At 45.4% G+C, this 24,582-nt stretch overlaps 1 protein-coding gene across 1 annotated transcript in view; it reads left to right on the plus strand.

Annotated features, from left to right (window-relative positions):
• Nucleotides 1–24,582, plus strand: part of CTNNA1 (catenin alpha 1) — a 253,319-nt gene that overhangs the window by 194,906 nt on the left and 33,831 nt on the right. The window contains exons 8-10 of the mRNA XM_062629260.1: nt 5,448–5,528; nt 6,316–6,468; nt 23,901–23,993. Coding sequence (XP_062485244.1) covers nt 5,448–5,528; nt 6,316–6,468; nt 23,901–23,993 — 327 coding nt within the window. The remainder of the gene's footprint in view (nt 1–5,447; nt 5,529–6,315; nt 6,469–23,900; nt 23,994–24,582) is intronic.

A 24,582-nucleotide genomic window follows, 5' to 3' on the forward strand; every position in this document is an offset into this window, starting at 1 on the left:
TTGCTAACAGCCTTTGTGTTGTTGGTAAGGCTGAGGTGAAGGTGACAAGCACAGAAGTGTGGCTGTAGCACTGCTGTGCATGCGCTGTCACTTGGATGTGCTACCATGGAGCTGGGTTAGCAGTGAGCCCCAGGAAGTGGACATAGGAGAGAAAAGGTGATCCATCATCCACAGGCATGTCCAGCTTTTCAGGACAGCTGCAGAGGTCCTTTGGGTGAAGGCAGTGACAGGATGGGACAGGGCACCACGGGCTGGGTGTTGCTGTCTTCATGGGAGTTAAGGACACGTGTGCTGCTGCATAGCATGGTGACTGTCACCTCCCTATCTGACAGCTCTGTCCCTGGCTCTGGTTGCACATTTTAATCCCTCTTTGTAGCAGGGTGAGTGCAGGAGCCAGCCTTCCCCTCTCCATGGGTGCTGCAGGGCCACCGTGGCTGCAGCCTGGCACTGGGGAGGGATGCTGGGATGGGAGCAGCATGGCCAGCAGCCCAGGCTGCTTTGTTCAGATTCTAGGTGATGGTAGTCCCCATGCTCAGCTGAGCTATGGCTTTGCTGCAGGAGACTCCTTCCTCCTACAAACCAGTGCATAGTTCTGCTTCCTCAGCCAGCAGATCTCGGATATGAAGACAGCACGGAAATTCAGATGTCATACTTGGCTGCTTACCCTTCCTGGTCTTGAATCAGCACTATAATATCTGAAATTCATTTGCCGCTCTAATATCATGAAAAAGGAGAGGTATGGATGGTTATCCTTCATAGGCATGCAGTTAGGCCAGGTGGCAAGGCAAAAAATGACAGACTTAGTCAGAGCACTGAATCTCCTGCTGCCCCACAAAGCACGGCTGGGCAACTGCCTCTGCAGTGCCTGCCCAGAGGAGTGGGTGCCAAACGCTCCTTGTCACCTATTAAATCACCATCATTGGCCACGGTGCAGCCTGTTGTACAGACAGCTCTGGAGACAAGGAATTCGCAGATGACCTGAAGCAGAAACCTCCCTTCAAACCATCTTACGTGGGTAATGGCATGTTGGGTGGCAAGCAGGGCAGAGTAGTGCTCAGTCACACAGCGGTGGCTCATCTGGCTCACATCTGGGTGCTGATTTGGAGAGGAGGGATGCAGGGCTCTGCAGGGGGTGGTGCCGGGCAGGAAGCACTGTTTCTCTCTCCGTTTTTAGCTTAACCTAAACTGGTGGTGAACCATGGAGATTAACAATGACAGGGTTTGTTACTTACCTCTAAAAACATGGCTTTGTGAATAACTCATTGTAGTACATGTCCTGCTGATCCTGGCAACATTCATGCACTGCCAGCACCATGCTCTGCTACCTTTATAGATCAGCTGGTGTTAGATCAGTAGCTGTAGGAAAAACTTGGTTCTGTTTTTTGTTTGTTTGAATTCTGATGGGAGGCCTACAGAGGGAATGCTTTGTGACAGGGATAGTGATTCCACTGCCTCCCTCTATACAAATCCCCTTTCTTTGCTTTAAGACATTATAACGAACCCCAGTGGGGATAGCGGCGTGAGCTGGAGCGGCAGGGATGCGGCAGTGACTGCTTGTGTTGCTTTCCAAGCAGGGAGCAATGGTGGTGGAAGAGCAGAGATTGCAGAGGGGTGGGGGAAACAAGCAATTTTTAACACCAATTCAGGCCTTCTTGATAAAGATCTGATTTAATTTCACTTAAAGTAAATTTGCACTGTAGCTAACTTTATGATGCTGGACAGAGCTGTGGCATCATACTGCAAAATGACTGACATGTTCAACATGACCCTGTTAAATCTGTGGAATCTGTTAGCTGCTTTCTCACTGCAGAGCTTGTGGTTCCCTCACAGTTTGATGCTGAATATCTAAAAATCCTGTTAGTAATCTGAATGTTCAGGCTCTGCTATTGTGAGTCTTCCTAATCCTATGGATAAGAGAAGCTGGTAGCTGGGATGTGTTGTGCTGACAGGTTGTTAGTTGGGTTCTCTGACAGGCTGAGAGAGCTGGGCTGGTTCAGGCTGGAGAAGAAGCTTCTTAAGGGGAGACCTTGGAGGAGCTTCAGTGACTAAAGATGCTACAGGAAACCTGGAGAGGGGCTTTGGACAAGGGCCTGTAGGGACAGGCCAAGGGGAATGGCTTTAACCTGCCAGAGGGGAGACTGAGATGAGCTCTTAGGCAGAAGCTCTTCCCTGTGAGGGTGCTGAGGCGCTGGCACAGGGTGCCCAGAGAAGCTGTGGCTGCCCCATCCCTGGCAGTGTTCAAGGCCAGGTTGGACACAGGGGCTTGGAGCAAGCTGCTCTAGTGGAAGGTGTCCCTGCCTGTGGCAGGGGTTGGGGCTGGGTGAGCTTTAAGGTCCTTTCCAACACAAACCAGTCTGGGTACTACTTCTTAGCAGAAGTTTAGACCAGTGACAAAGACCTGTTTTTAATGGTAAGGGAAATTGGCTATTGGAACAAATTACCCAGAGGTGGTAAGCTGTCACTTGGAGCCTTTAAAACATGATTTATTGCGGGAGAGAGAGGCACCAGCTCAAACAGGACTTGTTGAGCTGCAGGGTGGAACCGCTGGGTGAAACTCATGGTGTGTGTGGACAAAGTGACTTGTGGTCAAGAATGATCTTGTTCCCCGGAGGGTTCGTGCAGCCACAGGCTGTGCAGGTATTCATGTGCTCCAGCATCCACTGTCCACTGGTTGCCTCCACTTGTACCTGAGAGGGTGTATTTGGTCCTACAGTTTTATGTTTTCTATTTCATTTGATGCAGAAGAGGTCAAGAAACTTCAGATGGACAACTTCATGTCCTTGTCTCGGGGCCAGTTTCAAATTGCCTGTGATGATTTAAGATGTTAATGACAACAGGGTCTCTGTAGGACAGTGGTGTGGGCATCCATCGTGTTTGTGCTGTTGAATCCCACTCCCTAACAAAGGAGCAGGGTTATTTGTGCTAAATTGTTAAATCACCACAGCTGACTTAGCAGGGCCTTTTATGTTGCAACCTTCAGAAGGAAATTCTGTTACTACATTTGACGAGCTGCTGTACTAAAATCTCTGAATGCCAACAAGGTGGAAATAAACTGAAGCTGCCTTGCTAAAATCTAATGGGTTTAGATTATGCAGCTCTTTCTGTGCTGGTATGTGGTGTGGCTTAATAGGAGCAGATCAACAGAACAAAATTGGTGCTGCTTAGGTTGTAATGGGTGCATTATGTGCTTTTCACATAGGACTGGCTGTGTTCTGGTTTCATGTACTCAATGTCCATTAGTGGAAGCCATCTCTTGGTGGTTCTTTCATCCAAAAGTATCTGGTCCTTGTGTACTGGGGCTGTTCTGGACGGTGAAGTTAGGGATGGCAAAGCAGAAGCGATGGGTGGATGCGCTTCACAAGCATGCTCCTGCCTCATGTTAAAGTGGCAACATAAGGGCACCCAGGGAGAAGTAAAATGGCACTTCCTGGAACAGCTGAGTGTTCAGCTTTCTGCATAATGGATGAGTATATCTCCTGGATCCAAAGATATTCCTGGAAAAAGAAACAAACGTGTCCAACGGGGTGCCGTGGGTTTGGTGGAATGGTCACATTGAAATGGGTAAACCGGTGTGAAAGCATTACTGAGGCAAGCAGCTGTGATTTCAGGTTTGTGTCTTGGAGCAGGCTTTTAGGTGGTCCAGCTCCTGCTGGCAGGGTTTTGGGGAGGAGCCTGGTCCCACCTCGGGGTGCAGGCGGCACCCGGAGCTGCGGTGTGGGACGCGGTGGTCACGTTCCGTGCAGGCTGAGCAGGGCTTCCAGCCTGTGTTTTGTCTTCATATCCACCAAGCATGGGCACAGCAAACCGTTCAGTGAATAAGCAGCATTAACCTGCACTTTATTTAGAGATTTCAGCTTTGATTTTTGAATGTGAAATGAAGAACAGGCCAGTGGCAGCTCTGCTGAAGGCTGTGGCATTGGCAGAACAAGCTCCTGGTCTTTATTTCAGTCACTTTTCAGTTACCTTTTGTGATGAGAATCAAATTACTTGATCAGGGAAGGTGACAAATCTTCAATAATTCTTTAAACTAAAATGACATTACAAAATCCTGATTTTCCCCCGGTTCTGTTTAATTTTTATTCCTGCTGTAGAGTGGATTCCATGGTTTAGATTCAAGGCTGCTCATCCAGGTATTTCACACCAGGCTGTCTCTGGGAGAATTGATAACTGGCATACCCTTGCTTTAGTGCTGCTAAATGGTTTTTCTTCTCAACAGGATAATTATATTGATTGCGGCTTAGAACTTCAGAAATTGGATTGTGGTTGCATAAAATGTGTCTCAGAACTGTAATATCAGCTGTATCATACAGAAGACTCCCCTCAAAACCAGACCACCACCATTGTTTTATCTAACATGCCCGGTTTGATACAAATCAGGGTATTTTCGATGCTGGTGTCTGCTTAAAAAGAGAGAAGCTGCTACTGCTTCATGGCCCCTTGCCCTCTCTTTAACAATGTGAAACTTGCTGTATTGAACTTTGGCAAACTCCAGCCCTCAGCGGGCGGGCCTGGGTAATGGCTGGAGATGTTGGATATCATACCTGACAAATGTTTTATAAGGATTTTACCTTTAAGATAATTGATTTTTGGCTTTTGACTGCCTGCTCAAGAGCAGCCTCCTGTGACAGCAGGGTGTGGAGGTGTGAGAGAGCACTGTTGCATCAGTTGTGCAGCCCTGTGCACGTATGGTGCTTGTGCCTGCAGGTTGGAGGCAGCATGCAAGAGGTTTGTGTGCAACCCACTGACCGTGGGGATCTCAGCAGCTGAGGTTGTTCAAGATGAGGGTTGAAGCAGGGCTCCTCCAGGCTGGATGTGGTGGCAGCTAAGGGGATGCTGGCAGAGCAGGCTGGAAAGAGAGATCTGAGACATGGAAGTTGAGTATGGTCTTCAGCTATTAGAAACAAAAAGACATCTGGAGAACATATTTGCACAAGAGCTTGTAGGGACAGGCCAAGGGGAATGAATGGCTTTAACCTGCCAGAGGGGAGACTGAGATGAGCTCTTAGGCAGAAGCTCTTCCCTGTGAGGGTGCTGAGGTGCTGGCACAGGGTGCCCAGAGAAGCTGTGGCTGCCCCATCCCTGGCAGTGTTCAAGGCCAGGTTGGACACAGGGGCTTGGAGCAAGCTGCTCTAGTGGAAAGTGTCCCTGCCTGTGGCAGGGGTTGGGACTGGATGAGCTTTAAGGTCCCTTCCAACCCAAACCAGTCTGGGATTCTGTGATTTATGAAACCATCCTTTTCTTCTGAAGGAAAAGGGAAGAGTGTTAAAGGTAGAATCTCAGGATGTCAGATGTTACTGAACCGCCCAACCCAGGCAAGAAGGGAGAGAGGTACTGGGAATGAGAGATGATACTTCTAGTGTGCACAGTCACTTGAAGAAGCTGACAGGTACTTGAATGATACTGGTTTTATTTTGAGACGTTGTTAACCTCTGTCTCTTGTTTTTCAGGCTGGACGCAAAGAAAGAAGCGATGCGTTAAACTCCGCGATTGATAAAATGACCAAAAAGACCCGAGACTTGCGTAGACAGGTGATTAATACATGAAATTGATGCTTCTTGAGACAAAGTAGTGTGTTTCTGCTTGTTTGCCCTCATGGAAGTGTGTTCTCTGTCGGTCTGTTCCTAGTGGGCAGTGGACTTGCCTGCTTGTATTTAGTGAATTAAAAGTTAGAAGTTTCCAGTGCCTAATTCACTGGGTAGCATGGGGTGGAAATGTAATCCCCTGTGAACGTGTAATAAAGATGTTGGATTCTTAATCATCCTTGTGGCAGGAGAGATTTAAAAAAGCCATCCAAACCAACTCTCATTTTATGGATTTTGAACATGATCAAGTATATACGGTTTATAATTCTGATGGCATTCATCTCAAAGAGCCTATTTTCTTTGAGGACTGTATTTATATAACATCCATCTATTGTTCATTTGTTTTTTGAAAGCAAGATTCCCCTTTACAAGTAAATGCGAGTATGGATCAAGTTTGTTATAAACTGTTTTTATTCTAGTAGAAAAATAGCAAATTTAAAGCAGCATGTTGTTTAATCAGCTGAGGGAAAGCAGCGAATTTACTCAGACAAAGCCAATATGAGCTGCGAAATCAATATTTGTGGCCAAACCGTTGACTTGCACTTACATAACTAATCCAGTTTTTTAAGGAGATTTAATTTAAATTGAAGCAAAAAGCGTATAGACAAGACTTAGGGCAGGGAAAGCTTTGGTCACACAAAGGAGAAAAGGATCAACGACAAAAGTACTTTTGAGCTTTACATATTAATACAGTAAAAGGGAAAAATAACTCACTCCTTTACATTTATTTTAGCTCCGCAAAGCTGTTATGGACCATGTATCAGACTCTTTTCTGGAAACAAACGTTCCACTTTTAGTATTGATTGAAGCTGCCAAGAATGGGAACGAAAAAGAAGTGAAAGAATACGCCCAGGTTTTCCGTGAGCATGCCAACAAATTGATTGAGGTAAGATGGAACATCCGAAAATGGAATTATCAGTAGTTAAATTAAGGCAAGACTAAGCAAAGCTCGTTTGTCAATTCTGGTGAAGCAAATAGCAAATTCTGTAATAAATTTGCCTTTTAAAATTTATTTTAATGAATTTAAAGGCAATTTAATGTTTAAATAATTAAAATTTAAGCTTACAAAAAAGCAGCAGCTAATATTGCATAACCCACATTGTCGTAGGCTTGGTACAATGTATATTATGCTGTTACCTTAATTTGTTAACTGGAGATGGTGGTGTGGAGAAAGGGAGACGATGGCATGTCTGTCCTGCTGTGCAGTTTGACCCCTCGCTTGAAGCCTGGGGCTTTTGTCGCTTCAGTAAAATACCACTGAATGTAAACAGGCCTTTTTTGTGAAGGCTTTTAGAAGGAAAACCTGTTTGTGTGTGTGGAAAGAGCAAACAACAAACACAAAACTTGCAATAACAACAACAAAACTGATCCCTGCCACCTTTTTCTAACCAGACCCGGAGGGCTCTCAGGCTGCTGTTACCGCAGACTAAAGCTAAGCAGTGGGAAGACCAGCTTAAATGGGACCAATCTGCCTTAACTGAAATGCTTTGAAGGTCATTAGTACTTTTATTACTACTATTAAAGGTGGTTTTCCAACAGGTATTGCATTTAGAAAGAGGACTGTTAAGTTCACACTCATGGATACATCCTGCTTACTTTGTCCTCTTGCCATTGTTTTCGCATGAGAGCTTTGTGCCTGTTGATGCCAAATGGCAAGGAACAAACATCTGCAGGTATTGTTGAAGAAACATGCCACTAGGAATAAACTTCAAAACCTCCTCCTGAGCGCTTCGGTGTGCTTTGAGGCATCAGCCAGCTTGGGAGCTTCACCTCTGCTGCTGCCTGGAAGCAGGAAGGTCCTGGTTGATGTAGCTTTGCTCTCTTAGTATCACTGAGTCTGGTAATTGAGTCCATGTGTCTCTGGGCTCATCACAACTTGAAAGATTTCAGTTACCCAAGAATAAGACTGACTGTCAGTAAGAGTAGCTTCTGAATCTTGCTCGGTAGTACTGCATCCAGCTCTGGAGTCCTCTGTACAGGAAAGACATGGACCTGTTGGAGAGAGTCCAGAGCAGGGCCACAGAAAAGCTGCAAGGGCTGGAACACCTCTCATGTGAGGAAAGGCTGAGAGAGTTGGGGTTGTTCAGCCTGGAGAAGAGAAAGCTCCAGGGGGACGTTATTGCTGCCTTTTAGTGCTTAAAAGGGGCCTGTAAGAAAAGATGGGGAGAGACTTTTCATCAGGGCCTGGTGTGATAGGATGAGGGATTTTGGTTTTAAAGTAAAAGAAGGGAGATTGAGGTTGGATGTGAGGAAGAAATTTTTTACAGTGGTGGCAAAACACTGGCACAGGTTGCCCAGAGAGGTGGTGGATGCGCCATGCCTGGAGACATTCCAGGCCAGGCTGGATGTGGTTCTGGGCAACCGGATCTAGTTGAAAGGTGTCCCTGCTCACTGCAGGGGAATTGGGACCGGATGAGCTTTGAAGGTCACTTCCAACCCAAACCGTTCTGTGGTTTTATATTTTTCTACTTCTTTTACAGCTGTAGGGGCTCTGTGTGGTGAGCAACTGCCCCACAGTCTGGGGTGCATCGAGTCCAGCTCCTCAAGAGTCGTGTCGTGGTTTAAACCCAGTCAGGTAATTCGTTCGCTCACTTCCCCCCCTTTTCTTTCCCTCCCCCTGCTCTCGGAGGGACGGAGAGGAGAATCGAAAAGAATGCAACTCCCACGGGTTGAGATAAGAACAGTTTAGTAACTAAGGTATAACACAGATCACTACTGCTACCGTCAATGATAATAATGATACAAGAAATAACAAGGGAAGAGAATACATCATCTCACCACCAGCCGACCGATAACTGGCCCCCCCAGCCCGACCAAGCTCCGACCGATACCTCCTCCAACCCTGCCGTCTCCCAGCCCTTCCGGCTAACTCCCAGTCACATCCTCGGCATGACGTGCTGTGGTATGGAATACCTCTTTGGCTACCTTGGGTCAGGTGTCCTGTCTCTGCTTCCTCCTGGCTCCCCCTCCTCCCTGGCAGAGCATGAGGCTCACAAAGTCCTTGGCCAAACCAAAACATCGCTTGTTATCAGCTCTGTTCCCGAGCTGAAAGTCAAAACACTGCACTGCACCAGCTACCAAGAAGGGGAAAAATGACTGCTACTGCTGAACCCAGGACAAGTCGCTATCTAAGCAATGAAAAGCTGTAATTCTTTGTTCTTCCCTTTTGCCCTGCTGAATTTCAGTGTGAATGCCATCTTCATGTAGTTTCAAAGTTATTTTATTCTAGATTTTAAGTAACTAATGTTGATGGACCAAACAGCAGGCATCAGACAGTGCTACTGTGCCCCTGGCAGCAGGATACAGTATCCACATGCAGTGGTGGGAGCACTCGGAAGCGAGTTTTGTGTAAATCATATAATCACAGAATCCCAGCCTGGTTTGTGTTGGAAGGGACAAAAGCTCACCCAGCTCCAACCCTTGCCATGGGCAGGGACACCTTCCACTAGAGCAGCTTGCTCCAAGCCCCTGTGTCCAACTTGGCCTTGAACACTGCCAGGGATGGGGCAGCCACAGCTTCTCTGGGCACCCTGTGCCAGCGCCTCAGCACCCTCCCAGGGAAGAGCTTCTGCCTAAGAGCTCATCTCAGTCTCCCCTCTGGCAGGTTAAAGCCATTCCCCTTGGCCTGTTCCTACAGGCCCTTGTCCAAAACCCCTCTCCAGGTTTTATGTAGGCCTCCCTTCTTCCTCTTGCAAGGCTAATTTATCTAGAAAATTATTTTTAGGGCTTTTACAGGAGAAATTGTCTGGGATAGCAGTAGCGGTGCCTGTTCTGCTGTACTTCTGCCACCTCTTCACTGGATGCGTGGTGTCCACATGGAGTTTATCAGCATAATTCCACAAGAGTAATTGCACTGTTGTCTGTGAGCTGCTCTCCCTCCCTTGTGAGGGGAGCCGTTCCTCCCTGCTGCTTTGCAACATGTGTGCTGGCTGACAAGCAGCGGGTGGCTGTCCTCACCGGTGTATGAGTGGCTTTGACTGACCTTACCTTGTGTGCAAAATGCCACACTGCAAATGAGTTTTACAGAACCTCTATTCAGCCAAGCAGTCTTGTCTTTCAAGAGGGACTATTCCCCTCAAAGTCTGCATTCAGCTGTATTTCTGACTGGCATCAAAAGGTTCTGCTAAAATGATATGCTGCTGCAACAACTTCCTGAAGGCTTGCTTATTGCTTTTGCTGTCTAAAATGTAACTATAGCTATAGAATAGCGTGATCTAGATGGGTTATAAACCTCTTCCACGAATGTAGATGGATTAATATATATGCTTAGCTTTGACAGAAGGGGAATAGTACTCCTGCAGAGCCCTTGTCTCGAGGGGATAGAGAGCCACTATGGAGTTGTATGCGATGTCAGATTTACTGTGAAGGAAGACAGGTTGGGCTGGGTTGCATTTACAATGTCTCGGTGTGTCTCTGCCAGAATGGAGAAGGATGTTTGCAAGTTCCCATATGATTCTGCTCTTGGGCAGAAATCTTGACTGCAGGTATCTGCAGAAACAATAAAAGATTGTGTAAGAGCAGAACAGAAGATGTTCCATTTGGTGAGATGAGAAGTGATTGCTTCTGCCTGTTTCAGTGGAAGATAAGGGTGCTAGGGAGTTTATCGTAACTACCCTCAGAAATGCTGCTGTGTGACAAGACATCAAATGTGACAAAACAGCTATGGTGCAGAATGGAGCTGTGTTGTGTATCAGGCAGTGATTGACAGGCTCCTCTGATTTAGATGTAGAAGAGGACGTGTCCTTTAATGCAAAGTGATGGGAAGAAATGCACACCAAGAGACTTGCTGTGTGCTGGGTAACTTGGAACATCCTCATCTGAAATAATGAGAGGTTTAACACCTTGGATTTAATACCCCTTTGGCCTGTGACCTGGAGGGGCCAGTGCTGCTTCCCTGGGCCAACCAGCCACTAGAATGGGCTGTGAGACATAGATCTAGTTTATTTTTCATACTGAGCTGTTGCAGGTTTTTGGCTGGGCAGGATGAGTGTCAGTGCTGGTTCTGCCCTGGGTTAGCACAGGGGGTTCTTGCTCCTGCAGTGCAGAGGTGTTTACAGGCCCTCCAGGTGGCTATAAAGTGATGCAAGCACATGATTTAGGTAATTTTACTGTGAAACATTCCCATCTTGGCAGCAGAGCACTGTCTGCTTTGTGCTTCCTGAGGTCCAGGCAGCTAAATTTGGCCGAAAGTGCGATAACCACAGAAATCTGACTTGCATCCTGGGTCTGGATCTTCTGGAGAAGCCATACCAAAGCCATGTCCCAAAGGGCTTCCATCTTACTTGTCCTGACAATAGTAAAATATTAACCCCCTTCTCCTGCCTTTCGAAAACTGGGTAATGGGAAAATAGTAAAGTGAGACTTGACTCGGTTCAGTAATGTGTTTAAAAGGTAGCTTTCAAAATTGCTCTGTAGTAACAGTCTAGTTAGTGGAAGGTGTCCCTGCCTGGGGCAGGAGGTTGTAACTGAGTGAGTTTTAAGGGCCCTTCCAACCCAAACCAGTCTGGGATTCTATGGTTCTATGAATCTTATTTTAGGATATTGAGAAGCCAATTCAAATGCAGCACACAAGAATAACAGATGAGGCAGCATTTCGGGAACCAGTGTAAGAAAAAGTTCAGTTCACTTGTGAACTCTGAAATCCTTCCTAAATTACGGATTTGAAGTACTGCCTTGCATTCCCATGGTTTTTACCATAGCTTTCCAACCTGTAACATTGCTCCTGAGCAAAGACAGCTTCACAGTGGCCTTCTTTCATTAATGTTCCTCCCTAGAAGGAACCAGGCTCTCCTGCAGCTTGATGCTCATTTCTATTGATGTCACTTGGCCCCACATGGGCTTTTTGTTCGTCCCAGTCTTTGATGTGTGCTTGTGCACCAGCTCCCTTTGTACCAGTCCTGCGTGACACTCCTAGCTGTTCTCTGAACGAGGAAGTGCAAAAGCCATCAATGTTAAGAAGAAGCTTTTCCTCCGTTATTGAATGCTTTAGAAAAGTAAAAATTAGGTTGCCAGTTTGTCACAGGTTTATACTGGGTAGTTTTAATGGAAAAGTTTTTCAGACCTGGAGAAATGAGGTAGCTCAGAGGCGGGTAAGGACAGAGTCCAGGTTAAAATCAGCAAGCAGCTGTTTGCTTGCTGAGGAATCTTTTGGAAAAGGAGAGCTTATAACTCCTTAAAACCAGTAAAGAATCTGATCTGACTTTGGAACTCAGCAGCCCTGGTTCCAGTGTTTCTCTCCAGTGCCATTTTTAAGTCTCTTTCTCATAGAAACTTTGCTCAGACCACGGAGGTGAAACCTCTCGGTGATGCTTCATAAGCATCGGTTTATTTTTTTTCCCAGTTGCTTTAATTTCTGTGAAAAGACTGCTCTGTGCCTTTTTTTATGCACTGGGCTGAATCTTGCATATGGAGGGATGATTTTCTCATTTTCAGTGAAAACCCATGAACAGATGCAGACTGCAAATTTATTTGCTCGGAAAGAATCACATTTGGGCACTTGCAGCTCCATAAGCTATCTGTAGCCTCTCGCACTGACATTTTCCCCTTCTGTTGCCCTGCCTGTCTAGCCTGATGTCCTAGAGTAATTCTTCAGACCTCAGTCTAAAAATACCACTCTCCAAAAGCCCAGAGCCTTACACGCTCACAATGCTTGTACTGCGATTTCTCCTGACTTGCCCATACTTGCAGCGTGTATATTCTTCAGAGAGCCTTAGCAGGTTTTTGTATGTGAGAGGCTTTTAAAAAATCTGAATTGGGTAAAGCAGAGCTTGGATTTAAAATAAAAGCCAACTTTTGGGCACGAGGCACAGAGAGGGGTTTGAAAAACTGGGGCTTGCCTGTACTCCCTTCATGAGAGAGCTTAGCTGGAGCATAGCTAGTTAGCTTTGCGATAAAGGGATGCACTTAGAGTTTGTGCTTCTGAGACATGTATTAAAAATGAAGCATAGAATGGAAATGTCCAGCAGATCAAGCAATAAATCTGGTCTCACAAGATTATCCTTTATGTCTGTTGGCCACCTGATTTCTGAAGGTTTTATAAACTTTTATATGAGTTTATGTAATCAGCATCTTCAGAGGTGGGAGTAGACTGGCTTGGCTCATTCTGTAAGTATTCTTTCTTCATGTTTGCCAGCAAAGGTGTGTATCAGTGCTAAAAGGCAGGGATGATGTCTCTTGGGGGAAGAAGTGCAGGCACGCATAGGTCTTGACACCCAAATCAAATATTGACTTGGAATGTTCTTCACAACTTTGGGTTTATTTATCTCTCAAAACTCATTTTCCAGGTGAGGGTCGTTATCAGTTGGCAGAGTAGTGTCTGAGCACCTGGTTTTCCTGTTCAGTAAGCTGATGTACAGGGGAGAAAATCTGCAAACTCAAGTTTGTCTTTTACTGCATAAAATCCTGGAATGGTTTGGGTTGAACGGGACCTTAAAGCTCATCCAGTTCCAACCCCTGCCGCGGGCAGGGACACCTTCCCCTAGAGCAGCTTGCTCCAAGCCCCTGTGTCCAACCTGGCCTTGAACACTGCCAGGGATGGGGCAGCCACAGCTTCTCTGGGCACCCTGTGCCAGCGCCTCAGCACCCTCACAGGGAAGAGCTTCTGCCTAAGAGCTCATCTCAGTCTCCCCTCTGGCAGGTTAAAGCCATTCCCCTTGGCCTGTCCCTACAAGCCCTTGTCCAAAGCCCCTCTCCAGGTTTCCTGCAGCCCCTTTAGGCACTGGAGCTGCTCTGAGGTCTCCCCTTCAGGAGCCTTCTCTTGTCCAGGCTGACCCAGCCCAGCTCTCTCAGCCTGGCTCCAGAGCAGAGCTGCTCCAGCCCTCGCAGCATCTCCGTGGCCTCCTCTGGACTCTCTCCGACAGCTCCACATCCCTCTTGTGGTGTTGCCCCAGAGCTGGATCAGGACTGCAGGGGGGGTCTCTCCAGAGCTCAGCAGAGGGGCAGGATCCCCTCCCTCGACTGCTGCTTACGCTCTGGGGGTGCAGCCCAGCACATGGCGGGGGGCGGGGGGGGGGGGGGGGGGGAAGTCTGGGCTCAAGTGCACACTGAAGCCAGGTCATAGGAACCTTCTCATCAACCAACACCCCCAAGAGTAGAAATTTGCTTTTCTGTTTAAGGTAATTGTGTATTACAGGGGAAATGTGCTTGTGCTGTGGTCTGGAGAAGCAGGGTTAGTCCAGCTCCAGACTTATTTCCCATTTTAAGCTGGACAGCAGAGCATCTTTTTCCAAAAGCACGTTTTCTGTAATTTGTCTATAGATAACCTTGACAGCAATTTAAAACAAACATCCTCAGTAAATGGCCAGTATAGCTCTAATGTGACCTCTGAAGTCTGACAGTCTTCAAGTACCAATATGCTTTACTTGTAAATTCATTTAATTAGTCAACTAATTCATAAGTAAATTAAATTCCTCTTGTATAACATGCTCCCCTTACATTCATAATCAGTAAAGTTGGAAAGCCTCAGCAGAAAAAACTTCTTCCAATTTCCAGCAAAACTGGATGTCCAAAAGTAATACATTGTACATAAGGAACTAGGTAATCTCTTAAGTTCTCTTCCAGCCAAAACCATTCTAAATGTAAAGGGAACCTTTTAATAGGATAACTTTTGTTCTTGTAAGGTTATTTATTGAGGCCTGTCCAGTTATCATTGTAAGTAGACATGTGAGAAGCAAAGTAATCAGTAATCTGACAGTGAAACTGAGAATCAGAGAGATTAAATGATTGAGGCTGAGTTCCAACGCTCACATAGCTGGACAGCAGCTGGGGTGTTTGGAGACATTCTGTCTGAAAATCATCCCTGTTAGCAGCTGCTGTGTGGAGGAGAGGCATTTCTGCCATACCTCTTCTATAGGAACAGTCATTATATTGGGTGGTTTTTGAGAGTGTGGGGCTTGGTCTTTAAACACTTGAGCCAAGGGAGATGTGAAGGGTGTAGAAGCTGGAGGTGAATGAGGTTAGGGTTGGAAAGCTACATTAATGTCCTCTTACCCCTCGCCCCCAATACACAGCCCTGAATTTACTGTGTTCATTTTTCCTTTGGAAACAGATAGAAACACCTGGGGAAGGGGAAGTCTGTAAAAGAGGATAGAGAAGCTGTGGCTGCCACACCCCTGGCAGTGTTCAAGGCCAGGTTGGACAGGGCTTGGAGCAGCCTGCTCCAAGGTGGAAGGTGTCCCTGCCCATGGCAGGGGTTGGAGCTGGAAGAGTTTTAAGGTCCTTTCCAACCCAAACCAGGCTGGGATTCTATGAAGTATAAGCACAGTTGAGTATAGGTTTTGTTGACATGATCTGTTCAGAGGGAGGTAGAAAGCAATAGAGTCCTGGCCCATTTTATTGTCCACGTATTTGAGTCTGAATTCAGACAGCATTTTTAAGTGGCTTTTTGGGTACAGCTTTTATAGATGCGGCATAAATGTTTTAGTTCTTGATACATAACTAAGAGCCTCAATATATGTCTGGATTTTCATCATCTTAGTCATTAGTAATATTGGAATATTAGTCATGTAGTGTCATTGAGGAGTTGCCTGAAGTCTGTGTAGAGCTCATTCCTTTAATATTTTGCTGCCTTCTTCAAGAGCATAATGTACTTATAATTACTGTTAAACTTGCCATGAACAGTTGTCTGAATCACCAAAACCTGGTTTAAACAGCTAATAATAGGCACCAAGTTGGAATCCTTTATTAAGATCATAATGCAGTATGCTCTGAGTGATAAGCAAAATCAGATGGGAAAGAATTACGATTTCACAGAATCCCAGCCTGGTTTGTGTTGGAAGGGACCTCAAAGCTCACCCAGCTCCAACCCCTGCCACAGGCAGGGACACCTTCCACTAGAGCAGCTTGCTCCAAGCCCCTGTGTCCAACCTGGCCCTGAACACTGCCAGGGATGGGGCAGCCACAGCTTCTCTGGGCACCCTGTGCCAGCGCCTCAGCACCCTCACAGGGAAGAGCTTCTGCCTAAGCTCATCTCAGTCTCCCCTCTGGCAGGTTAAAGCCATTCCCCTTGGCCTGTCCCTCCAGGCCTTTGTCCAAAGCCCCTCTCCAGGTTTCCTGTAGCCCCTTTAGGCACTGAAGCTGCCCTAAGGTCTCCCGTTCAGGAGCCTTCTCTTGTCCAGGCTGAACCAGCCCAGCTCTCTCAGTGTGTCTTCATTTCCACTTTGATAAACATAAATGCTGTTTTGCATAAGGTAGTTCTTCAGGCACTGCCCAGATATCACAGCTAGGAACACTTAATTTGAAAGAAAAATGTTTTTGTTGCTAAGAAGCATCTAAGATGAGGATTCACTTTCAAAGCTTTAGCTTTTAAGCTCAGATCTACGTTACACACCAGCAGTGTGATTTCTGTCATGGTAGCTCAGATCAACTCATGTAACTAATGTGTTCTGTGCTTATAACAACATTTTATGGCTTTCGCTTGTTTGTCTGAGGAAGGAATAGTTCCTGTGCCAATAGTTACATCTGCTGCTACAGCTGCATCTATGAGGGGCACGGTGCCCACGTAGCACACTGGAATTCCTTTACCAGCTCTGCTGTCTGTCAGGCCTATAGAAAGGATAATCTACCAGTCTGGAAATAAAGGTATTCCTGTGCTGCTAGCACTTTTACTAACGTAGGTGTGTTTTATGCTATAGATGTATTAGTTCCTTTCAAACACCTCTTCCCCCTCTTTGATTGAAAAACTCTCCTGTTGGCAACAGAGAGAAGTTCTTTTCATTTTGCACTTATTGCTAAGTAAATGGAGGCCAGTTTGATTTGTCACAATGCACAACCTCTGGCTTTGCCCAGCTGTGTGAAAACAGTTTACAAACCTCCTTTATGAAACCCGGACAACACGTAGGGGTGTGCATTCTGTTGGAGAAAGACATTTACTCCAGGTATAGAAGGAGCTTGCCAGTGTTGGACAGCTCTATGTAGACTAGCACTACGTAACTGGAGACAGCTTATTTGGGTTGAGAGCCAAACACAAAGCTGTATCCCCTTACTAGAATTTCAGACACACACATACAACTTGAAAGGTGCAAGTCTTGAGCTTTGATCCCAAAATAAAGGCGGTTACCCATCAAAATACTGAGCAATTGCCACAATCTTAGAGGGAGCAGAAAATATACAATATCCTGTCTCTGATCCTGTGCTCTTACAATCAGTTGCCAGCCTGTTCACATATAAAGCCCTGAAGCCCCCATTTTACATTGTCTAAAACTTTTGGCTTAAAAACATTTTGCTGGCTAGTTTTGGTCCATGCAGCTGAAATTTCCCTTCCATGTGTTTATAACCAGACTTGATATTAAAATTGCTCTCATCTTGTGTGTGAGGCTGCAGAGCTCAGGAAATGGCAGTTATCTCAATTTTAGTCCATCATTCCCCTCAGTACTTTGGAGTTTTTCTGTGTGGGGCTTGTTTTATTAAAGACTCTTACTATTTTAAGTTAATACGTCGGGATTCTGTTAACTCTTGCAAGGTACCTTCTGTGGAGCTGCAACCACTTGCAACTACTTAGGCCACATAAAATCACAGAGTAGTTGACAGCACGACTCCCAGTAACTTGCTTCAGAGTCCCTATGGACTTGAACCAAAGTCCTCCTGCCACCCCTCCATGCATTAAAGCATCAAATCTGTTTTGTGTAATTCATAATTAGCTTTGCCTCTGCAAAACTAATGTCTTTATAGGAGGTTATTGCCATAATGCAGACTTTTGCCTCATGCGCTGCCTTTTAGGATTGGATGTTAAAATGCTCACATTTGTCTTGAATACTTAGTGTAGTGTACAGGTGAATTAATAAATGTATGGGCTTATTGAATAATAAAAGCCTTGTTTTAAAGATGGATGGAAATTGCATAATTGACACATCTCTTCGGAGAGCCCTCAGTTGCTACTTAGTTTTGCCAGAGCAGTTGTTTCTGCAGATGAGTTAATTTAATGGGCTTTGGCCATCATCAAGCGAATCTGGGCTCTTGTCTTAATATAGGGAAGGAAGAAAGCAGATGTGCTGTATTTGAATTCTGTGAGAGTATCAGATCCACTTTTCTTTAGCAGCTCCTCAAGAGGAACATGTTGAATGGCTGCCTGTCCATTTTGCTTATTTATTTATTTTTTTTTAAATGGGTGATTTTAAGCTGCTTCAAAGTGGGAATTTGCATTCCCAGAGAAATCATAAAATGAAAAGCAAAAACGTTTTGAAGTTTAATCAGAAATCAAACTGCCAGGAACACCTTTGAAAAGCTGTGTTTGAAATTCCCAAAGTAGCTGTGTATAAATGGGGGTAAGGTTTTGTTCTTTTTGCATAGGGGTTTGTGAGCATCAGTTCTGAGAGGATACCGGTTAATGTTAAACCAAGAAGTTTTTCTATCATAAGAGAGTGAAAACTCTTCCTCCAATGCTATTTTCACAGGTGCAGTTTGAAATGAGAGTAGTCAGGCTCTTAGAACTCAATTAGTGTATGCTTGTCTCCTACATAGTGATATATAATCCTTATTTATAACAATGGCAGCTCTGGCAGCTTTAAATGATGCAACAATAAACACATTACAGAGCCTTCTCTGGGTTGCACCATTCCATGTTGGGTGATTGCATCCAGGAGCCACTTGGGAGGCATTTGTGAACTTGACTTCCTGAAGAAGCTGTCCTAAAAACACAACCTGTGAACAAGAAAAAACTTGGTGTTGCTTCTCTGAAGTGAATCCAGGTGCACGAAGCAAAGACTTTAATGCAAACTTCCAGTGTCAGCCTTTGAAATCCTTGAAAAAGCTTTAATGTGTTAGAAATTGCAGTTCCCTTTTTTAATTCTTCCATTTTTTCCTCTTATTGAAAAAGCAATTTGTCAATCCTCCAACAAACTGTTCCATGTCAAGTAACCCCTTTACCTAAGCTGGGGTGTCAGTGCAAAGAGACACTTTAACAAGTACAAAGCTGTAGCAGCTTTTCTCAGTTGTTTGCAACAGTGTCATTCCAGAAGCTTAATGATGACCCCCAACCCGTGGTGTTAGGCTACTGCAGGCTTTCAGTTGCTGGAGGATGTGGCTCCGTAGGTGTTATCTGAATGAATTTCAAGTTGAAAAAGAAAGAAAAAATGCATTTCAGGTGAAAAAGGTGAAAACTGCTTATTGTCAGAGAAGGCAGTTGTCTACAAGAGCTGCCAGCCACAAACATGGGCTAACAAATTGTCACTGAAGGAGGAAAAAAACTGCTTTAGAAATGTCAAGTTTTTTCCTGATTTAAAATCAGTAATTTCTGAAGGATCAAAATAACGAGAATTTGAGATGGAATTGCTCTGTGACAGATGGTGCAGTATTTTATTATATTGGAATTACAGCTTCCTGCTAATAATATATTCCTGACTGACCTTTGCACTGAGATATGTATGGTGCCTACCTCTAGAAGGAACCCATTTCTATACCTTTGGAGGAGGCATTACGTTAAGAGTCATTTAGGTTGTAAAAGAGCTTTAAGATTGAGTCCAGCCATGAACCCAGCACCTCCAAGGCCACCACTAAACCATGTCCTTAAGCACCACATCTGCTCACCTTTTAAATCCGTTCAGGAATGGTGACCCTGCGACTCCATCACTTCCCTGGGAGGCCCGTTCCAATGCTTGGCAACCCTTTTGGTGGAGACGTTTTTCCTAATAGCCAATCTAAACCTCTCCACGTTTCTGGTCAGCCATCTTTAGGCACCTGGAGTTGCTGTGTAGCGAATGAGATGCAGGAGTAGTCCTCAAGACTTAGAGACTTTAAAATACATAACAGAGGAATTAGTGATACGAAGGGGGTCTTTTTTACACAAGAACTCTTGATTTCATTTGGCTGGGGTATACTAGCAGCCTGCAAGACAATAAACCAGTAAAGCTTCAGTGGTTTACTGTGCACATTCATGCTGCAGGAGGATGTCTTGCTCTTGTGCCCTCAGACTTCTTGTTGCAATGTCATCACTGCCTACCTGAAAAAGCAGTGCTGGATAATAATCTGAGGGCTGTACCAGGGTGGGAAGGTTTCTATTCACATCTTTAACCAGGCTTGCCTAAGAAGTGGGTCTGATCTGCATGCTAGGCCTTCTGCTGCCCTCAGAAGAGGTTTTCCTATGACACTGACCCTTCTGTTTTTCTTTATGGAAGCGGTTTTAACATTGAGCATAGGCTGACTTAACCTCGGTGCCACCTCCGAGCTGGGTGAACCATCACTCTTGTGATTGTTCAGTTCCACTTGTTACACGAGGGTACCTCTCACCCTTCTGGGTGAACTGCCATGCCAGTGTTTGCTCATGGTGCTTCCCAAGGGCTTCTTTTATACATGAGGGCACTTGGCCACTGTTGCCTCTGACCCTGCCAGTGGCTGTTGTGTGGGCTGCAGGCTCCAGCTGGGTTTCTTGGCTTCCCTTGAGGATCCCTAGTTTGGGAAAACCCCTCCATGCACCCCACAGGAGTGCTCCATGTGGGTCATGCTGGTACCAGAGCCGCTGACATCATGTCATCTTCGATTACTCTGATGTCTTAGTTAATATCAACCAGATTTGAGGTTCAAAAACCCGCTTTCCGGGTGAATTTGTCCAGCTTTGGAGTTTTTCTTTAGGTCAGTTTGTAGAACAGGGTGTGCTTGTGCACTTCTCACTGACACTTGGTGCATTTGCCACTGGGGGTGAATTTAAGCTCATTCATCTGAACATTGGCAGCTGCTTTGGGTTCATCCTGTCATCTGGGATGCGTGAAGCCATTTCTGGGACATGGCTGTAAGCTCCCAAGAACTAAGAGAGCCTTGATACTGCAGCAAAAAATGCTTCTAAATTGCTGCAAGAGGTCTGTGAGCATTGTCAGTCTGGTTCCTCTGGTCTGTCTTCATTCCCAGTGTGTTTTCAACCTTTTCAAGAGATTGCTTGTTATGGCTGATTACGTTATTCGTGACTTTTTTTTGTCTCCTTTGATGCCTGTGCTAGTAGTGCTTATGTAAAGGGGCTTGAATGGTAAGAATGAACAAATGCAGCAGGAATTCAATTGCTGTTCTACTCTCAAGCACAAGTGGTGTTCTTTCTCAATCAAGTCTGACCACTTACTATGTCGGTTGTTGGAGACCTGGGGAAACTACTTCATTTACATTTGATTTAAGGGGAATTTTTGTTCGCTTGAGGTGCTCTATTTTATTTGGAGGGTTTAGAAATGTGTGATTTCCATGTGCTCTGTGTGCTTTATAACAAATGTGGCTGTAGCTGATCTTCACCTCAGCTTCAAAACCTTATGTATTATGTGTACCTGTCAAATTAGTGGCTAGGAGTACCCTATCCTCTCTACAGACAGGGAGCTTGAAGCTGTTTGTCAGCTATCACCCAGGAGTTAATGATGACGGGTTCTTTCAGGTGCATTTAATAATGAATTTCTTACTCATACAACCATCCACCTTAGGTGGTGCATGCAGTTTTAGAATCCATGCTGTAGGGCACCTGATAATTAATGGCAATTTGGAATACCTCATTGTAATGCCATTTACAACTTGATTAATTAGTTGACATAGCCCTTCTTACATTTCCCATCTGAAGAGGTTTGTGAGTGTTTTCCAGTAGTTCGGCAGAGCCTTCCCACGGGCGCAGTAAACGTTGCGTTGCGGTGAATTTACAGCCGTGTCTGCAGCACTCTGAAGTCATCTCTGCTGCTCCCAGAGCCCTGCTTTGCTCTGATGTTCAGCACACAGTTTGCCGGGAAGTTTGTGTGCTAATCTGGCAGGGCAACTAATCCCCCAAAGCGAATAGCTTTCTTTTGGACAAGCATGCTGAACTGAAGTGTTGAGCTTTGGAGACGCAGCAGTAGGATGGGATGTAGCAGCCAACAGTTGGGTTGTCTTAAACTGCCAAAGACCCTCAGTCAGGGAAGCACACACACTTCTTTCATGAAGGTTGGCAGCCCCAGTCGGGCAGTTTCTAAAGGAGAATTGCCATTAGCAGGGTATTGAGAAGAAAAATGACGGCTCAAAAATGACTGTGCAAAAAAGCGAAATTTCATTGTGCGGCGGTGGGGACACTCCATTGTAAACTTCTTTGCCTCTCTGTATTCAGACAGAGCGGCGTTTCTCTGTGCTTGATTCATCACACTTGGCTTGAGAGAGAGTGCAACATCTCCAGATCTCGGAGAGGCTGATTTTGTGGTGCTTCAATGTCGCTTTTATTCAGCCCTTACTCAATAGAGCTTTGTGTTCTCCTTGCTCCTAGAGATTGTAACTGCTGCTGCGGGGGTAGAAACGACGTGGAAATATGGACCATAAAAAATATTGGCAAATGGGTGTTTCCCAAAAATATGACCTGTGCTTAAAACAACGGCAAAGTCTTTATTTGACTTTTAAATCATGGCATCTTACTGTCTTTTGATTTTTTGAGCCTTTAAACAAAAGTATAATATACTATAGCTCACTGTGAACTAGGGATTTAAGACACGGCAAATCTGCAGGGGAATAAACTCTTTGTGCAGAGTAAGATCCCTTTCTGCTGGGGCTCTCTAGAGAGCACAGCTGTTCGGTGGTATGCTGCAGAGAGGAACTGAGCTGGAGCCGGCAGCAGACGTGGCGACAGCAGGGAGAAGAGAGCCTTGGCTATAAGGGGGTGTGAGCTGCACAGCCCAGCCCTACGCTCAGGGCTTGCTGCAACTCCACCTCTTAGTATGTAGGTCTTGTCCACAAAGCCTGGTGGAAAGGAAAGTTGAGGAGTAGGACTCTGATATTGCTGAAAGCTGGAAGAGCTTTCTGTGTTGTTGATGCTCATAGTCTTTCTTTCGACTTCAGTTTGCTTGCATCCAAATATATGCTGTTGCATCTGTTTACTTGGTTGTTCAGTGCTGAAGACGTACCTCTCTTCTTGACAGTGCACTGGTTTCATCCTTTGTAACTGGATTTGGAACCAGGGCGAGAAAGGGGCTGTGTGCTCTGCAATGGGAGTTTGCTTTTTGGTCCCCAGACTGATAATGGAATTGATGAAAACTGCTGTTCAAGTATATTGGCATGTGGTTGATGATTTGTGGGACAGTAATGTATTCTGTGTGGGAACATCATTACAAGGGAATGGCTTGGGGAGGGGGAAAAGCATGTGATGTAGCTGCAGATACTACTTCAGAATGACTTGGATATGAATGCAGAGGGTAGTTTAATTAAAGGGAGAATGGAATTTCCCCAGCTTATAGAGAAAAGTATATATGGAGAAATCTGGTTCACTGGTGTTAACTGAGAGCCTGCTGGCTTGTGATGATGCTTCTACAGCACATTTACTGAGGGGGGTTGCAGGTTGCTCTCTCTGAAAGGACAGTACTCACTGTTCATCTCAGTTCACTTTGTGCTATTTTTACAGCTTTCTGTGTTCAAATGGCTCAGAATAACATGCTTGTCATTCACCTGTCAACTAGGAAATGTAACTTACTTCAGACTTCCTTCCCCTGAGAGTAGCTCTGATAGGAGGAGTATCTTCAATTACCAAAAAATTCTGTGCTGTCCCCTTCCTCTGTGCTCTTAAGGCAGGTGTTTATGGAAGGCCATCTCTGTTCGTTCAAGATGACCTAGTTAAGGATGCTGCTGTGCAGTGGGTCAAGGGTTTGGAGTAAAGTTTTTAGCACCACAAGATGCTATTTGTATTCTGAAGACTTGTTGATGGATCTTCACGATCGCCTGTACCAGGAAATGGTTTTATTTGATTAATCACAGCATTCTAGAGGAACCCTTGCCTGATACAGCAGTCTCTGCTAGATGAGAAGTACCTCAAGCGTTCAAATACCCATATCCTGCTGCAGAGGTTTGCTCTGTACAGCACCAGCAAAACAGCCAGAGTTTTGCAACACCACCATGCTTGCATAGGCCAGTTGCTTGGTGAGCCTCCGAGTGCTCTTGGGATGACACACAGGATTTAGAAACATTCCAAGGAAAAGGGAGCATCCCTGTGCCTACAGACATCAGAATATTTAATCCTCAGATGCATGGGAGCTGGATTGGGTTTTTTAATTGTGTGGCTGCTGCTGTCTCACTCGAGTGGGAATGGGCTGTGTAACTATCACTTGAGGTGCTGCAGTGATGCTCTTGTACATTTTATTGGAGAGAACTTACCAGAACCAATGGTAACAAGGATCTCTTTGTCCTGTTTGAATGACTGTGATTTTATGATTGGATGTGTTATGATTTCATGGCTGGAGAAGAAACAGATGTCATTAGCACTTTCCAAATTGGTTAGAACTGAATGAATGTGGATGCTTTGTATTTCATGATGGGTTACTGATCGCCGTTGGGGACAAGTAAAAAGGTTCCTACTGAGGGAAATGAACCCCAATTCTAACAGTTGCGTTTTGTTTTCTCCCATCTCTAACACAGGTTGCCAACTTGGCCTGTTCCATCTCAAACAATGAAGAAGGTGTGAAATTGGTTCGCATGTCAGCCAGCCAGCTTGAAGCCCTGTGTCCCCAGGTAATGAAGAGCATAAGAACTTAAGACATACCCCGATAAGTTGGGCACTGGCCCTGCTTAGTACATGTTTTGCCCTGTTTGTGGCTCTGTGGACTCGCTGCAGAACTTGATTTTTACCTTAATATGTAGAATCCTAGAGTGGTTTGGGTTGGAAGAAACCTTAGAGCTCATCTATGATGATACGATATGATGATCTGTGATACCATTCTATGATGTAGTTCCACCCCCCTGCCATGGGCAGGGACACCTTCCACTAGAGCAGCTTGCTCCAAGCCCCTTTGTCCAACCTGGCCTTGAACACTGCCAGGGATGGGGCAGCCACAGCTTCTCTGGGCACCTTGTGCCAGTGCCTCAGCACCTTTACAGAGAAGCTCTGCTGCCTAAGAGCTCATCTCAGTCTCCCCTCTGGCAGGTTAAAGCCATTCCCCTTGTCCTGTTCCTACAGGCCCTTGTCCAAAGCCCCTCTCCAGGTTTCTTGTCAGTCTCCTTTAGGCACCTGGAGCTGCTGTGTAGCGAGTGAGATGCAGGAGTAGTCATCAAGACTTGGAAACTTTAAAATATGTAACAGTAATTAGTGATACGAGTGGGG

This window comes from Pezoporus occidentalis, unplaced genomic scaffold (assembly GCF_034315485.1).
Source record: "Pezoporus occidentalis ecotype Australia unplaced genomic scaffold, CSIRO_AGI_Poc_V1 ctg33, whole genome shotgun sequence".
Classification (NCBI taxonomy): Eukaryota; Metazoa; Chordata; class Aves; order Psittaciformes; family Psittacidae; genus Pezoporus; species Pezoporus occidentalis.